General features: G+C 41.8%; 1 protein-coding gene across 1 annotated transcript; it reads right to left on the bottom strand.

The window, feature by feature from the left end:
- Positions 1-639: 639 nt before the first annotated feature.
- On the bottom strand, positions 640-16,197 carry ANGEL2 (angel homolog 2). The gene is made up of 9 exons (XM_058802152.1): positions 16,072-16,197; positions 14,034-14,470; positions 11,659-11,912; positions 10,363-10,432; positions 8,195-8,616; positions 7,127-7,253; positions 6,414-6,474; positions 4,393-4,556; positions 640-1,246 (listed from the first exon to the last, which is right to left on the bottom strand). Exons 2-9 carry the CDS (start codon positions 14,461-14,463, stop codon positions 1,092-1,094), a joined length of 1,683 nt encoding a protein of 560 aa, XP_058658135.1. The 5' UTR covers positions 14,464-14,470; positions 16,072-16,197; the 3' UTR covers positions 640-1,091.
- Between the last annotated feature and the right edge of the window lie 1,058 nt (positions 16,198-17,255).

Genomic DNA, 17,255 nt, shown 5'->3' with positions numbered 1-17,255 from the left:
TTAATTGCAGTTGTCTGTAGTCAGGGAAAGGCAACACAGATGAAAATTCCACAAGTGCTTCTGGGAGACAAATGTGTCTGAATGGGTGCAGGTTTTCCAGCACTACACTGAAAGACAAATCTTACTTCAAAGTTGGTTCTACATACACATCCATGTGTTGTTTGACCAAGTTACAAGATTTGTTTCCAGCCCCTCCACATTTCCTATTCAGGCAGTCTGGTTGTTTTTTAATTACTTTGTAAATTGTATTTTACAGAGAATGTTTATGAGTGCATCGTGAGAGTAAATATAAAACCATGATAATTTAATAACCTCAGGATCTGTAATTTCAAGATACAACCAGATCTTTTTAATAACTAAATGGAAAAAAACCCCACCCTGTCACCAGTTCTTAAGGTATGAAACCTTAAGATGTCAAGGGCTAATTTTTTTGCTCCTATATAGATCAGTTAAGTTTCCTGTGATGTGGTGTGCTCATTAAGCTTAGCTTTATTTCAGATATTTTAAAAAAGATTTCAGTGACTGCTACCTATATTTATGCCCTTAGAATTTTAAGCAGCAAATTCTTAAAGCATAAGTATTTGCTTTTCTTCCTTTGAAAGTTCAGTCTTGCAGCCTCTGCACTGATAACACTGAGTAAATTCATTTGCAGAAGTATTAAGATGGAAGTGACCACAAAGCACCTTTACAGTAAAACATTATTTTGAACTCATTTTAAAATGCTGCAGGCACAAAGACACGTTCACCTCTGCTTGAAGAAACACACAGTTCTCAGAATAGTCCTTTTTACTGTGATTTACAATAAAAATCATTTACAACATATTCATGAAAAATAATGCCATTTGGAGTCTGGCACAGATGTTTTCCTTTATCAAAGAGGAAGCTAATGTAAAATCCTTTTTCTCCCTAAAAGACTTGGTAAAGTAAATTAACCACCTTTTTTTTAAAAAAAAGCAAGTCCCTTTAGAAAGTCTACTTCACACAACACTAATAAATCAGCATGCAGGCAAACTTATTTAAACTGGACCAGCAGTGCTTGAATTTTAAAAAAATAATAATAATCATCCCATGAGAGAGAAGTCCTTTGGATATTACCGTTCAATAAGCCTGAACTTTGCTAGCAGTGGCAGGTGGTCAGAAGAGTTCTTTTCATTGGGAAGACCATTAACAGTCCAAAGATCTTTCTCTGTTACAAGTGCCAGCCTGCCAAGAAGTTTCAGACCTCCACAAGAAGAATCCTCTGCTCCTGTTAGAAAAAACAAACCAAAAGGCAATGTTAATCAGTGTGGGCTAAGTATCACATGTTCATACAGATGTAGAAGGAGGAAAGCAGTATGGCAGCAATAATGCACAGTTGGTACTGTTCCATGCAAAATCACCAATATGACAGTTCAGAAATTCTTTCATGATTCTCAAAATAGAGTTTCAGCAGTAGAGCTCCAAGTATTCCTAAGGACACTATTTTGTGGAAGGGTAAATAAAAATAAAAAGGAAAATGCATTTATTTGTTCATTGTAACTCCCCTGAAAATGCCTCATATAATCCAGTCCATTACTTTAGACAACGGCATTGCTAAACAGAGCTGACACTTGTGAAGGTAAATATCTTTTTAGTTACTGGTCCACGTAACATTTTATTTCTGTATCCTCAAGCACACAGTTCCCCAGCAGGCAGGTCATACAGACACTTTTGCTCCTAAGGATGAAGGTATTCTAGCTTTCTATTCCCTTTCATCATAAGAAGGGATCTCCATTATCTCCTGCTACCTATTCCTGCAACTACCTAAGGAACTAATAATTATATTCCTATAATTCCTATAACCTAAGGAACCCACTCCCACCTCCTTCCCCAGATGGAACACCACACTGCTCATGCAAGAGGGAACACAACTCAAGCCTTGCAATCACTACACACTTACGTAGAATGGTTTGGCTTGGAAGGGATCTTAGGGACCATCAAGTTCCAATCCCCTTGCCATGGGCAAAGGACACTTTCCACTAGAGCAGGTTACTCAGAGCTCCATCCAGCCTGACCTTGGACACTTCCAGGGATGGGGCAGCATTGGTCCCAGTACTGATCCCTGAGGAATGAGGAACTGACCCCTGAGGAATGCCACTTGTCTCCACCTGGATATTGAGGCATTGATGGCAGCTGTTTGTTTCCAGCTAATTCATGGAGTGGTGCAGCCACCAAATCCATCTCTCCAGCTGCTGGGCAGGACCATGTCAGCTGCCTTGCACAAGCCCAGGGAGATGTTCAGTTGTTCTACCTTTTCCACAATTACTGTAACTCTGCCACTCAAGGCCACTGTATTTGTCAGTCATGATTTGCCCATCATCAAAGAGCAATCAGCTTCTCAGCTCAGGTGGAGAAATTTCACTGAAATCCTTCCATGATGTGTAAAATTTAGATTTCCTGAGCTATGTATTCAAGTTGGACAACTACTCAGCAACCCTGCCTTTTGCTTTCAGAGTGCAGAGGTGATCCTGGGCAAGTTGAGTGCTTTCAGGACCAGTACAAACTGCAGCTGTAACTTGTGACAGAAATACTTTCTGTGTGAAAGTTCTCAGCAAATTCAGAGCTTCCTGGCTGACCCTGGTTCTGGCTTCCCAAGAGATACTTTAAAGGACTATCCAGCAACTTCTGAACTCCTCAGAAAGTTCAACAGCTTCATCCTTTGCCATCTGCCAGCTTTCCAGCCCTTCAACAACCCAGCAGCTGTTTGCTGCTTTAAAGAAAAGCTTTTTTTACTGTAAAGATTTCTTGGCAGCTCTAGAGCACATGTCCACCAGGTCTTGAGACAAATTTATCATTTATCAGCACCTGTATATCTACAAAGGAGCAGTTTGTTGCCACAGAGAACTTGGTCAGCATGCAGTGGTTAATGTCACTCAGAACACTCAGCAAAACTCAGCCCTGCAGGACTCAGGTAGATACTGAACCCTGATTACAGGAAATCCTGGCAGGTAGATTTTTTAATACCAAATATTTATATAAACATGACAGAATAAAGCATGAATATTTCAAAATAAAACCCTTTAAATGGAAAAACCCAATCTGTGAGGCTAGACCACATTTAAAATTCTTGTACAGACTTTGGCAGCTTTAAATATGGAGGCCCAGGTCATTAGAAAACTGAAAATCCAAACCATGGCTTAATTTCTAAGAGCTCATGAATAAAAACTATACTAGTTTAAAGTAGTTGGAAAATTCAAGTTTGGTTCCATTCTGTGCCCTGATGTGACAACAATCTATTTGAAAAACAACTGCAAAAAGAAAAAAGTGCTGTATCTCTGCCAGAGCAATGATGGTGCTAATGATGCAAAAAATATGTAATGATGGTGCAAAAAATACAGAAACAGGTGAATCAGGATTAAATTCTGTGCAGAGATGCATTCTGCAATCACACAGCACTCCATTAAATTACATGGCATTCAGAAGTAATCTAAATACTTCCCATATTGTGGTTTTTCAGTCAAAGCTTTTGTATTTGCCATTTTATATTAAGGTAGCATTTACTGTGCACATTATGACAAGTGAGACTTCTGCGAATCGACTCAATAAATTTTAACAATTTAGTCTTAAGTTACAAGAGATGAAGGTGGTGTTTTATGCCACATACTGAAAACAATGTTAATTTATAAAAATTAATTTATAAAAACTCTACAGCAATGGAATCCAGGTTTCTTTGCTCTAATGCAGAGTCATGAATGTGCTAGCACTGCACTGATGTTTGTTGATGGCATGACACACAGAACTCATGGGAGCATGGAAAGCAAACTGCACAGAAGCACCCACAGAGCGAGTCCCAGGGCAGTAAAGCTTGGAGAAACACTGTGATACCCATCACGAAATTCCCACAGAGGTACCGCGACTTTCTTGCACCATCTGGTGACTTTTAGCTGCAACTGCAAACCGGAGAGTGACAGCTGGGCCCGAGCCAGTGACCGTGCTCACAGCAAAGGCCTGTTACTTGGCACAAATTACTGCAAGACAAGCTGAGAAGTAAATTGCCAGGAAATGTTCGTTTATCAGTTTTAATGCACACCACAAATTGCTGTTCATTGTGTTGATCAGATGATTGGGAACACTGCTTTGCTGTAGGTCTGGCCTGCATTACTGACAGCAGTACTTCCACTGCTGCTTTCCTGTACCTCCAGCTTGTCCCCATGCTGAGACAGGAACAACAGAAATGTTCACTCAGATGAAAAGGGTGGCCCTGTGTGGCACTACAAGTCCAGCTGTGGTGAGCTTACCATGTTTCTCAGGTAACAGCTGACATTCAAAGCACTACCACAAACCTCTGAGGAACTTCACATGGATGAAATCATCACTACAGCAAACAAATATTCTTGTTTAGCATATATGAAAATGAAAAGTTGGTGTCTTTACCTGGCTGGTCAGCAGTATCATCTTTTGCTGCAGAATAGAAGATATAATCCACGGTGACAGCACTTCGGGAATGACAAGTTGTCACTTCTGGAATCCCAGTTTCAGGGAAGTAATGAGAATACACTGAAGACAATTTAAAATGGTGCCGCAATTTTGAAGACGACCTAAAGAGACATCAAAGAAAAGAAATTTTATTTTCTTCCATTACCAAGAAGGAATAAGCAATGAAGAAATACCAAATAGTTCCTGGTTACGAACAAAATGAATTATCTGGACATGCAAACTAGTGTGTCTCTCCTGCAAGCCATCCTGTAGTCTTTTGTGTGAGAGGTCCAAAACTCTGAAGGCAAAATGCAGGCAGCATTTTCAAGTAAAATGCTGATCAGAACTGGTTTAGCTGACACTTTACTTAATAGATAGCTTTGAACTCCATATACATTCTGTAAGCATTCACATGTCCTCACTCAGCAATCTCTCCCTGACACGTAGGCAGAAAGGTCCATGAAAGCAGCTCATATGAAAGCAACAAAACACAAACTCATCTAACCAGACCCTTCAGCATAAAGAGAAATTCAGATTTTTAGATGTTTTATCCTCCCCCAAGCTAGAGGTATCAAGTTCCAAGTTAGGCTATGCTTATGTCTTTCTTCCACTCAGGCTCCCATTTTCTGTCTCCCTATCGTTTGTCCGTTCCTCTTCAGTTCAGCCCATCTTGTCTCACATGTCTTTTCAATCTTGAAAGCAAAATGCAAAACTGCACCTTTTAGCAAAAGAACTCCTGTCTCTCAGGAGTTTTGCTTCCATCATCTCTACAAATCATCAATCCCTCAGCTGGTACCTGTCTCATCCTGCATTTTAAACCTAGGCTGCAATGTGTTCTGGTTGAAACACAAGCAATAAAAAAAAGAAAAAAAAATCAGCATGTTACCTTGCCTGATTCAGAACAGAAACAAACATGCCAGTTGGTACAACGCAGGCAAGTAGTAATTTCTGGTTTTGTTACCTGACATCCCTTTTAAGATGAGGGGAAAAGCCCTGCAAGAAGCATTCAGCATGCTATGGATTTAAACCATAGCATAGGGCCTCCTGTTTGTTAAATACTTCTTCTGTCAGAAATGCCATGACATCTTTTTCATCACCAAGAGTTCTACTATGACCATCTGCAGTGATGCCAAGATCTCATTTCTGGTAAGAAATAGCTGACTTGGAGCCTACTATCCCATACATACATTTAGGGCAATTTCCTTCTTCTATGCCTTACTTTATATGCCTTTACCAGTTTAGTAAATGCAAATATATTCTTGCTTTCAAAAAGCAGTTACATTTTCCTCCTCAGCATTCTAGCCATGGCTTCCTCCTTCTGAGTGAAAGTTGCATTACCAAATCCATAATACTCCACATTTCTCAGACTCAAAGAACTTAAACACTCCCACAGAACTCATGACAAGGAAGATGTTAGGACCTTTCCAGTTCCTTTCCCTCCTTCATCCCAGTTTCACACTGTATTATAAGATTTTATACATCCATAAAACAGTGTATCAAAAAAAATAAAAAGAGACTGAAGTGCCAATACTTCAGCAGCTGGACAACACTGGCTTATTTTTTTTTTCTCTCCCTCTTTTAAAAACATGGCTTCTGCAACTGGACTCAAGTTCACATGTTTCTTGTAATGTCCTTTCAGAGGACGATGTTCTGTTTATGTCAAGAAGTGATAAAAATGCCAGAAGCATTCTTTTAATGAGCAGACAGAAAGTACCCTCTAGACAGCACTGACACCTGAGCCCTGCATTCTGAAAAAATATCTGCAAGTTCCTGGAAGATCACACATTCCATTATTGCCAGTTCTAGTCTTTTGCTGTCTGATCAGCCTTTTCATGTTTAAATGTACTGTTTTTGCCAAAAGGGCAGACTGGGTGATTATGAGGTACCCACAGCTGGAATCAGATATAAGTTTGGTCTAAAACCAAAACCAACCCCCAAGTAACCAGCCAAGGGCTTCCACTTTTTTCCCCAATACATACTTTTTAGATGCTATTACAATCTCCTGAGTGTTGTCTGGTTTTTCTGTTTCCAATTTTTCTCCTGCAAAATAAAAATAAATTCCATTTATATTTAAAATAGGATATAAGTGAGACCAATGCTGAAGAGCTACAGAAAAGCTGCAGAAAAGCTACAGTAAAAAAAAATATCTTTAAGTACAGTTATTTTTTTACAGCAGACAAGATACAATTCACCCAGCAGAATTAAATTCTTCTGTTCCATTAGTAACATCCCCTCTAAAGACTCTTTTATATTATGTCCCATTCATTTAAGATTGTTTTTTCTGTCAAAGGAAAAAATAATGGATGAAAGATGTAGCCATAATCTTGCTACATCACTTGCTCTTCCCAACTGTTCCATGAAGTGCCAACACTATAATTCACAAACACTGAGGCACAATGCAGGTCCACACTCTATGTCCATGTGCTGCATTCCTTCCTCCCTCACCCAGTCACAGCACAGCTGGCTTTTAGGATGCAAACACAGGAGTTTAAACATTACACACCAATTCCTGAAGGAAAATTTCAAACTATTATCTTATAAAGTTCAAATTTGCAAAGTTTATGTGAATAAATCACTTTACACTCTAATGAGCCCACTGTTTTTCCCCCACTAAAACAGAGTGTATGATTTTCAGTACTAGCTGAATGACACTTTTAAAGGCTCACAAAAATTCATTAATTCAAAAACTGACCTGCATTTTCTTCCATTGGTTGCTGTTTTATTTCATATACACAGTTTTGTGAAATACCTAATTTTTTGGGCCAAATTGGAATAGATAATATTCTTTGTCCCCTTGGAAACTGTTCTTGTCCAGAGACCTGAGAAAGACAACAAGTTTTTTTTTCAGAAAAAAATATTATTAAAAAAAAAAAAAAAGAAAACCCACCAAACAAACCTGAAATAAGTGAACATTTTTTGTAAAGTTTAAAGAAAAAGGCCCAGCCCCTTGGAATAATTATAATGAGTCAAATCCCTGTAAAAATAACAGCCTTTATGTACATCCACTCTGTTTATCTGTGGCAAGTTCTTTGCAGGTACCCAATTTTTCTAGATGGTTCTTGTGACACTGACACACTTCCAAGGACACTTTTAGCAGTGTGACAGCCCTGGCTCAGCATACAGAGCTACCCAGATCAGCTGCAAGATGCTGATCCTTCTGGGAGCAGGTCAAGTCAAAGGGGGGCTTGAATCAAGTCCCCACTAGCAAACAACACCCAGCAGGGCTATTGTTTTGGTCATGTTTCCTCATTTTATGTAGTTCAGTCATCCAACAGCTGCATACAAGAGCTCACAACAAGACATCTTTTATCATGAAACAGTTGAGACTCCGCATCTAATTGCAGCTTTGCTTTTACAATTAGTGCAGCCACCAAGTTTATCTGCAGTAAGAGTTATCTTCCCACAGAGCACACAGGAGGTTTTTGATTAAGTGGCTATTTTATCCTACTTAAATACTGGGACACTTAAACAGTGATAAAATCATCCAAACACAGTGATCCAATTGTTCTGTGGATTAACTAAATTTCAGGAATGATTGTTCGTAAGTTTTTTCTTTCAGAATGCTGGGAGAGGACACAATATTCCCTAAGGCACAGCTAATATATCCAAGCTTATTTAACTGCAGTAACTTTTGCTTTGCAGGCTGCTGACAGGGCACTAAGAGAGTAACTGCAATGGAAACAATCACAGCACCACCCAAATATTTCTCTTTAATCAGCATTAACCAATTTTTTGGTGAGAAATGAGAAGCACAGCCTACCTTCCCTATAGCAAGTCCTTCATAATTTAACTTTCCTTCCTTTATAAATCTGTACAAAGGAGAGCCAGGAACAGAATTGAAGTCCCCACAGATGATAATTGGGCAGAAAGAGCCATCCTTCTGAGGGGCAACACTGGCAATCTCTGCCAGGAGCATTGCAAGCTGGGTCAGTTTGATGTCCCCTCTCCTTGGGTTGTACAGCAGGTGTGTATTGGCAATACAAATGGCAGCATTGGCTTTGCAGTGAAATCTGGGCTGCAGCAGCAACACCAGTCCAACGTTGTCCCTGTCCAAGAGTGGGATATCACGGCGAAAAAATTCCACTGGGTTTGAGGAAATCAGGCTAAATTTGGAAGTTTTGAAGCAAATGGCACAGCCATCAGGTTTTCTGCCTGTCCTCATTTTATACTCACAGTGATACCCTGCAAGAAAGGCAATTAAGAACATAAAATACTATTGTATAAATAGAGATTTTAAAACAAACAAACAAACAAACAAAAAAAAATCAGGAAGATCTCATGCTGCTTTCTCACATCAGAGTCAACCCCCAGTCTGAAGTACCAAAGTCTGTGTGAAGTTCACAGAGACTTGTGCTCTTTTCTTTCTGCCCTAATCTGAGCTGAGGCAAGGCAGGACAGCAAACATGGTCCAATACCTCATGCAATGTGCAAACATCTACATACTCTAAGATACCAGTCATGTTCTTATCTCCTCATCTGGAAAAAAACATAACCAAAACAACAAAGAAACTCCCACAAGGCACATAAAAGTGGCCTTGTGCATTGAAGTTTTTTCTGGATGCTACAAGAATAGCTTAGGAGTAATACCAGTGAAGCATTACCAATCAAAAGCCTTAATCATGCTAAGTCATTAGTCAATGTCTAAAATTATTCATGGAAAAAAGGTCTCAAATGTATCTACATAATTATGAATTATCCAGTGAGCAGCAAGTGGCAAGCTTTCACCAAGGAAACAGAGACACTTATCAAATGACAGCACTGGAGTTCAAACAAGTCCATCTAGAAATAGTGATTTGCCAATTTCTTCATTTTATGCAGAGGTGATTTAAACAAGACCTTATATAGATAAGGAAAAAAATTAGATCTTGAAACAGTATCTAGTTTTTGCCATTTTTAAATGTTCTCTGCCCTGCCCAGACCATATGAATTCATGAAGTACAGCACTAAGGTGAGCTGACCTGATCTCACACCAGTGCTGGACAGGGGATTCCCATTCCCCTCTCCCAGATTCAGGCCATGTTGCTCCTGCCACCTGTTGTGGCACTTAGTGCTAACTCAGTAAGCTAACAGAAAACTAACCCAGAGAAATAAAATTAGTCTGGATAGTATTCTGCTGGACTGATGGATTTAACCAGTGAGTGCCAAAACTATCCCAGGATAAGGGGCAGGACATGCATCTGGGAGCTAGGGATGGGGAACGGAAGAGCTAAAGCAAGCTCCAGATCCTCCTCTACACTAGTTACAATCTCTCTTGCCCCCACAAGCCTGGCCTCACAATGTTTTTTCACATTTCAAGTGGATTTCAATCACTGCCATTACCCTCTTCTTTGCAAACACTCAATTCTGGGAGCTAGACTACCTCAAGCAACCAAAAAAGAAAAAAGTATCAGTCCAGGGCTGCTCCTTTACCATGTCCTCCTGGCATCAGACAAGAACAGTGCCAGGATGGAAGTGGGGCCCTGGGACTGGAAGGTGGTGCAGGGCATAAAAGATTCAGATCAGTTTAAACCACCATGGAATCAACCCTTAGCAACACATTCCTTGCATAAAATCACAAGGGATAGTGGCAGGACAGTCTATTCAGACTGACTGACAGCACTATAATGCTGTATATATTCATTAGGTATAAAAACCTCATGAATATAGACTGACCATGGGTAACATTTATTGCTAATATTTGGAAGGTTTCAAGGCAGAAAAAACATGCCCTTGAAGAGCTGCCCAACAAGAACACTGGTAAAAAGGATTAAGGTGGTTTCAAGAGAGCACTTGATGAATTCAAAAAAGAGGATACACAACATTGTTGCATATGATAGCAAAAGACTTGATTCTATAAGAGTTTTTTTGAGGAAACTCAGTTCTCAAAGGGTAACAAGTTATCCCTGCAGGGAAGAAGACAATACATTGGTCCTAAGAGTTTCATCATACCCAGGGATTCCAGACTTGACTTGATCTCTGTTCTATAGTGGTCTTCTTGGACTTCCTGTAAGCAGAGCACCTAAGGCAAAGGTTTACAGTTAAAATGTATTAGTAAGTACATCAAAATGTTACTACAGCATATCTCTGTTGGCCAGTCTGTACAGGTATTAAAAAAGCAAACTCAGAAGCATTTTGACTCCATAATCCCACAAAAGAATTCACTCTTCTATAGAAAATGCTCCCTAAGATTATGAAGAAGGCCCCAGTTCCTCCTTTTTCAGGCAGACATTTTCAGAGGTGAGATTCAATTTAATCACAACAGTAACTCGTTCCAACATTCCCAGCAGCTCAGGGGAAGGCTCAGGGAGAAGGGATGAGGAGGCAAATGGCACACTACAGGGTGGAAAATAGGCTTCCATATTATAAGAACCTGAACCAAAGCTGAAACTCAAAATATTCATTTAAGAGAGTTCACAGAATCACAGAGTACTTTGAGTTGGAATGGACCCACAAGGATCATGGAGTCCAACTCCAGCTGTGAGTTCCTGTGAGCCTTCCCCCAGCAGGCTGCAGGAACACAGATCTACAGCCACCACTGGAATAAAGGACTGAGCTCCCAAAGGGGAACAAGCTACCCCTGCTTGCTCAACTGCAGCAACACATCCCACCTGCCCAGCTGTCATCAGCTCAGTCAAGCTCTCAAGGGAGAGTCAAATCTCAAGCAACATTCCAAAATCTCTGCTTCTCTTAAGGTTACAGTTCCAACCAATGAAACAGTTAAAAATCTATGTCCTTTAGCAAGAACTTTCTCCGTGGAAAGGACACCTGCACCTACCAGGGTGTGAGAGCAGCTGCTCCTCTCAGAAAGCTACCCAAGGCATCTCGTTGTAAAGATACATGCATACAGGATGTATAAATTTATTAGGAAGAAAGGAAAAGGTTTGAAGGGACTTTCATTTCCAGATTCCTGGCTACTACTAACATAACTAACATAAATGGCACAAGGTTGTTTTTCTGTGGCTTCCCCAATAGAACTATTTTTTCAGTACTGTTTTTTGACACAAACAGGATGGATTCTATCACTGAACTTCTGCTGCTCTAAATAATGACTGAAGCAACATTTTACTGACTTGACTTCCTGATTAAGACTTAAAATAATTTATGTGTCTTTAAAAACAAACAATAAACTCTACAACCAACCAAAACCACAGAGGTGTTTTTTCAGATCCCAGCACAGAGTAGCAGAATTTGCTATTTCAGTTTATCAGTTCTTAAGAAATATCCACATGCTCATTTTCTACTCACATCTGCATCCAGGTCTTTGATTTCTTGTAGGATGTTGGGAAATCTGTATGTCCAGAATAGCAATCGCTGCCTGCAGTGCCTGTACAGGTGAGAGTTGCCTTCCAACAAAGTCTGTGAGAGAATGTTGTAGGACATGACTGTAAAATCAAATGTTGCCTCACTTCCTGTGCTGCTTTGGTCAGATCCTTTATTTTTAGCTATTTTCATTGTTTTACTCTGCTGACAATAATATTCCCAGTGTCTTTTGATGGTTCCTGTTAAGAACATATGAAGCAGAAAAAAGTTATGTTATAGACCATATGGCATCTTACTGCTCTTGGAAATCATTCTACTGACAACTATTTGTCTTTCAAATCTCTTAAATAATTCTAAAAGTTTATTAAATTAGCAGTGATTCAGACCCTCTGTTTAAGATAGATAAGCATCAGTAAAAAAAAAATAAAAATCAAACAAACCAAACCAAACAGCACAAAACCATTACATGCCCTGAATTCCATCTGCTTTGAAATTGGGGAACTGGCCTGTTCTAAGGAGATTGTTGCAACCAGACTGCACCCCCTGCTCCTGTAGAAAGGCTGTATAACTGGTGAGCCAAATCCAGTCTGTTGGGAGTCTCACACTGCCTTGTGCCACTGCCTCTTCAGCAAAGATGCTGTATGCCAGTCTGGATACACTCCTCAGGGCAGCATATGGGACCCTGTTGATCTCTGTCTGCATGACTAACAAAGGGTTAGGAATCCAGCAATCACCTCTACCACGTGAACAGTCTGTAAAACTCAGCCATAACCTGCAACAGGGCCTTGTACAGGAGTCCCAAAGCAAATAATGAACCCAATTTTCCTCAGTGAGTTGAGAAATCAAGAAATTATTAAGTTTCAGAATTACCAAGAACTTCTGAAAAGACATCCTTCACCTTTCTGCCATTTTTAATTTCATACTTAGTATTAGTAGGAAAATTCATAATAACATATCTGCCCATCACTAAGCATCCAATTACTTTTTAAGAAATGTATTTCTCCACTTAAAAGCTCACAGAGATGCTTTTCACCCTTTATATCTGACCTCATCTGAGAGCAAGCTGAGGTCCAGTTATCTGTGCTAACAACCAGTGGCAGACTGCAGCTATAGCTGTTACCATCTGTCCTATTTGGGGAGTCATTTTCATTGCTGTGCTTAGATTATTCAGTACTTTACAGTGTTTGCAATGAATTACAGCAAAGGTTTAAATTATGTTTCTGTGGTGGGAGAGAAGTCACATTGCTCCTCAGCAGGTATCTTTAATTAGCATCACCTTCCAAAGGGTGACTGGGAAGGACCACAGTGCCAACCTCACGCTCAGATAAAGCTATCTGATAAAAGGCAAGCAGGGTTAACAGAAGACTCTGCAATTAATGCACAAAGTCCCCTCCTTTGGCTCTTGAAGATGAATATGATGTTCTAAGCCTTATGGGTATTTGTGTCCAAAAATCCCTTTGGGATGCTGATAGCATCTGTTGCTCTTTTTAGTCATAATACAATTTCCAGTTTATTTTGCTAAGGAAGTGATTTATGCAAGAGGGCAACAATTTTGACTGTGTCCCCCTGTTTGTCTCACACAAGACACAACTGTAAATATACACAAGACTCAGTAAAATATTTGGATGCTATGTAGGAGATTGTATCTGTAACAAGCTAAAACAGACACTTTGAAGTTTCATGGAAGTTTGTTAGTAAGCCCAGTAGACAACTCTGCACTTCCTCCTGTATTTATCTGGATAAGCACACATGCTGCCTGCTCTGTCAGACGTGATCTGACACAAAACTTGCTACCATGCCAGTGGCAGAATACAGCTGTAAGAACAAAATCACACTGGAAGCGTGCACCATTAAAACTCAGTGCATTCATTCTCAGTTTTCTAGGTCACAGCTAACACAACTGGTCTGGAAACCAGTTCAGGTCCATGAGCTCAGGTAGAGCACAAGGAATGAAGCTACACAACTGCCAGTCCAGCTCAGCCCTACAGCAAGTCAGCCAAACCTTTTTGCTTTCCAGAGCTTCCAGGTTACCAGACATGACCTGGTGACAGAGACATGAGAGTGTAGTCTGAAGCAAGCTCAGGACTCCCCAGGTTGGGCAATCCCTCACACAACTGCCTGTGTTCCACTGCCAAGTGCAGTGAACCTAGTTCTGGTACTGTTTGACAGCACAAAATACAAGTTTCCAGACTAAACAGCATTACAAAACTGGAGCATTTTAAAGACACGTTTTCCTGAGAGGGGTGCCAAGAAAAACAATAACTCAAAAGGAGCAGGCACCACTGCTCATGTCTCTAACCTTATTTGGTGTATTCAGCATTACAAATAAACACAGCAAATAAGCAAAGAGCATCTTTTACCTTTCTTGCTGCCATGCTTTTCTTCATTCTGTGCTACAGAAAGACAACATACTTCCTTCTGATTAGACAAGTCTGTTTGTTGCTCAGGAGTTGGAGTATTATCCTGGCCACTGAGTTTTCTCTTCTTTGTCAATGGTTCTTCTCCGTCAGATTTCATACTGGGGTTGGGGAGGTGAAAGCAACAACTTTGTGTGTAGTTATCAAGATGCCAATGAGAGTTCTGAAATTGCCTCCAAGGTCCAAAAAATGGAGGGAATCTCCAGTTTGCTGAAAAATCAGCTGAAACAGGGAGTGGAAAGGAGGCCCAGGGAGGATAGTGTCCGGCCCATCTCGTACAGCTGGAAACTGGGCTGTTCAAGGCCAGGATCTGGGAGCCATTCCAGTGGGTGATCCAGTCTCTGCCCAGCCTCTGCACATGGCGGGGCAGCATGGAGTGTCTACCAAAAAAGCACAAGTGTCATTGCTAGCACACAGCTACATCTGCCTGTAGAGAGCTGTGGAGGCAAAGTCATCCTGGTCAGCACTTACAGAATACACTCTCTCTTCCACAAGTTAATGCATACAAGATATTCAAACACTTAAATACAAGGTGTTTAAACATTTGTCTAAATGATATGCAAAATGGGACTTTACAAAGTGATCTTGCATCCTTTTCCCCCCTCAGATTTACAAGTGCCATTTAGTGTCCAAACCCTATCTCTCTCAGTAACAATTTAAAATTTCTTTTCTGCCTTGTTGAATTCAAGTGTCAGATCTTTCAATCGCTCAGAGGAATGACCTTTACAAAAGGTCATTTTTGCATGCTGCATTAACTTCATCATAAGGCTATTTGTAAGGAATGAGAGGACCACTTTCCTGCAAGCTGTCAGGACTTTGTTTGGAAAGCCATTGATTGGGCTCAAATCCCAATGCCAACACAACAGGGAAATAAAGGTACTAAGTCTCAAGGCTTAGTACCTTGTACCTATCCCTAAGCTTAAGACTAAATTTGTATTCTTACTTCTTTTCCAGGAGAGCAAATCTCAGCTTAGCAACTAAAGCCATGAAAAAGGTGGGGTTTTTTCTCTTTTTTTTTCTTTAGAAGAAAGAAATCTGTCTCTCAACAAAATCACAGGAAGCTAGGCTGAGTAACAATGATGTCTCAGATTCCTCACTGTTTAAATAAGGTGTATTTTGAGCCTATAAGCAAAAGATATCAAAGCTTGGTATGTTGAAGTTGCGCTGAAGTGAGAACCTCCCAGCTGCCATTCAGCCCAGGAAATAAGCCGAAATACAGAATCACAGAATATGCTGAGTTGGAAGGGACGCACAAGGATCGTTGAGTCCAAGCCCTCGCCCTGCACAGGACACCCTGAGAGTCACACCATGTGCCCAAGAGCTTTGTCCAAAGGCTCCCTGAACTCCGTCAGCCTGCCTGGTGCTGTTCCCTGGGGAAGCTGCTCCAGCGCCCAGCCACCCTCCGGGTGAGGAGCCTTTCTCTAATGCCCAGCCTAAGCCTGCCCTGACACAGCTTCAGGCCATTCCCTCGGATCCTGTCCCTGTCACCAGAGAGCACAGACCAGTGCCTGCCCCTCCTCCTCCCTTCCTAAGGAAGTTGCAGACTGCCATGAGGTCTCCCTCAGTCTCCTCCAGGCTGAAAATGACCTCGGCCGCTCCTCACACAGATTCCCCTCAAGGCCCTTCACCATCTTCGTAGCCCTCCTTTGGACACCCTCTAATCTCTAACACAACTTTCAGCAAAACTCGCTTGTCCTCAAATAACCTTTTCCGCCATAGCGCACCAGATGTAGTACGGCAGAGGCAAAAACAAAACACCCTCCCGGACATCACAGCATTACTGTGGGGCAAACAGAGGCATCACTCCTTTACAGAAAACCCCTGAAACACATGTTTTACAGAAAAACACTGAGAAACTGCTCCCTCCCAACCCCGGCGCCCCCACCCCGGCAGCAGCACGCCCCACGCCGCGCTGTGTTTACCGCGGCCCTGCTCGGCCTAATGGCGGGCATTGACCGCCAGCGCCCCCAGCCCCCGTTACCTCCCCGCTGCCGGCCCCGCGCAGCCCCGGCGCCCCCCGAAGGGGTCAGCCCAGGGCAGCGCCAGCTCCGGCCGCCGCCGCGCTCCGGCCGCCCCGCCGCCGCCTCATCCTCCGCACGGGCTGCGGCCGCCCCGCGCCCTCCCGCTCGCTCCTGGGACTTGTAGTCCAGGGGCCGGGCCCGCGGCCATGTTTAGCGCGGGCAGCGACGCCAGGCCCCGCCGCCATGCCGGCCCCGGGCAGGTGACGCCCGCCCCCAGCCCGCGCTGCCCGCCCCGCCGGGGGCCGCGCCCGCTCCGGAGCGCTGATGAACCCGCCTGGGGCTTTGGAAGCGTTTAGATGGGGGTAACACGGGGTTCGTGCATGTGAAAAACGCCAATCACTTATTTTTAAAATTTGTTAAAAGTTTAATAGCAATAAAATGGTTATAAAAATAGAAATACAATAGTATACTATAGTATTGTATATAGTAATAGTAATAATAATTTGGACAATTAGAATTAGAATTTGGCCTGTTTAAGAGATTAATTCAGAGTGTCCCTTGGGAAGCCGCCCTTAAAAATAAAGGAGTTCAGGAAGGGTGGGCTTACTTCAAGGCAGAGATCTTGAAGGCGCAGGAACAAACCATTCCTCTATCCCGAAAGATCAGTCAACGGGCCAAACGTCCAGCCTGGCTGGGTAAGGAGATCTTGGAAGAGCTTAGGAATAAAAAGAGGACGTATCAGAGTTGGAAAAAGGGTCAGGTCTCCAAGGATGTATTCAAGAGGGCTGCTAGAGTATGCAGGAAAAAAATTAGGGAGGCCAAAGCCCAGTTTGAACTCAGGATAGCGACTGCTGTCAAGGATAACAAAAAATGTTTTTATAAATATATTAATAGTAGGAAAAAAGGTAAGACCAGCCTTTGTTCCTTAATGGACACAGGTGGTAATTTAGTATTTACAGACGAGGAGAAGGCAGAAGTGTTCAATGCCTATTTTACCTCGGTTTTTAATGAGAAGATAACTTGCCCTCAAGACTCCCGTCCGTCTGGACTGGTAGATGGTTTTAGGGAACAGAATGGTCCCCACATTATCCAGGAAGAGGCAGTTATAGAACTATTGAAATGCCTGGACATTCACAAATCTATGGGACCAGACGGGATCCACCCCAGGGTGATGAGAGAGTTGGCGAGTGAGATTGCAAAGCCA

The sequence above is a fragment of the Ammospiza caudacuta genome, chromosome 3, assembly GCF_027887145.1.
Source record: "Ammospiza caudacuta isolate bAmmCau1 chromosome 3, bAmmCau1.pri, whole genome shotgun sequence".
In the NCBI taxonomy this organism is placed as follows: Eukaryota; Metazoa; Chordata; class Aves; order Passeriformes; family Passerellidae; genus Ammospiza; species Ammospiza caudacuta.
Note: the sequence above shows the minus strand (reverse complement) of the source record. Positions and strands in the feature narration are given on the sequence as shown.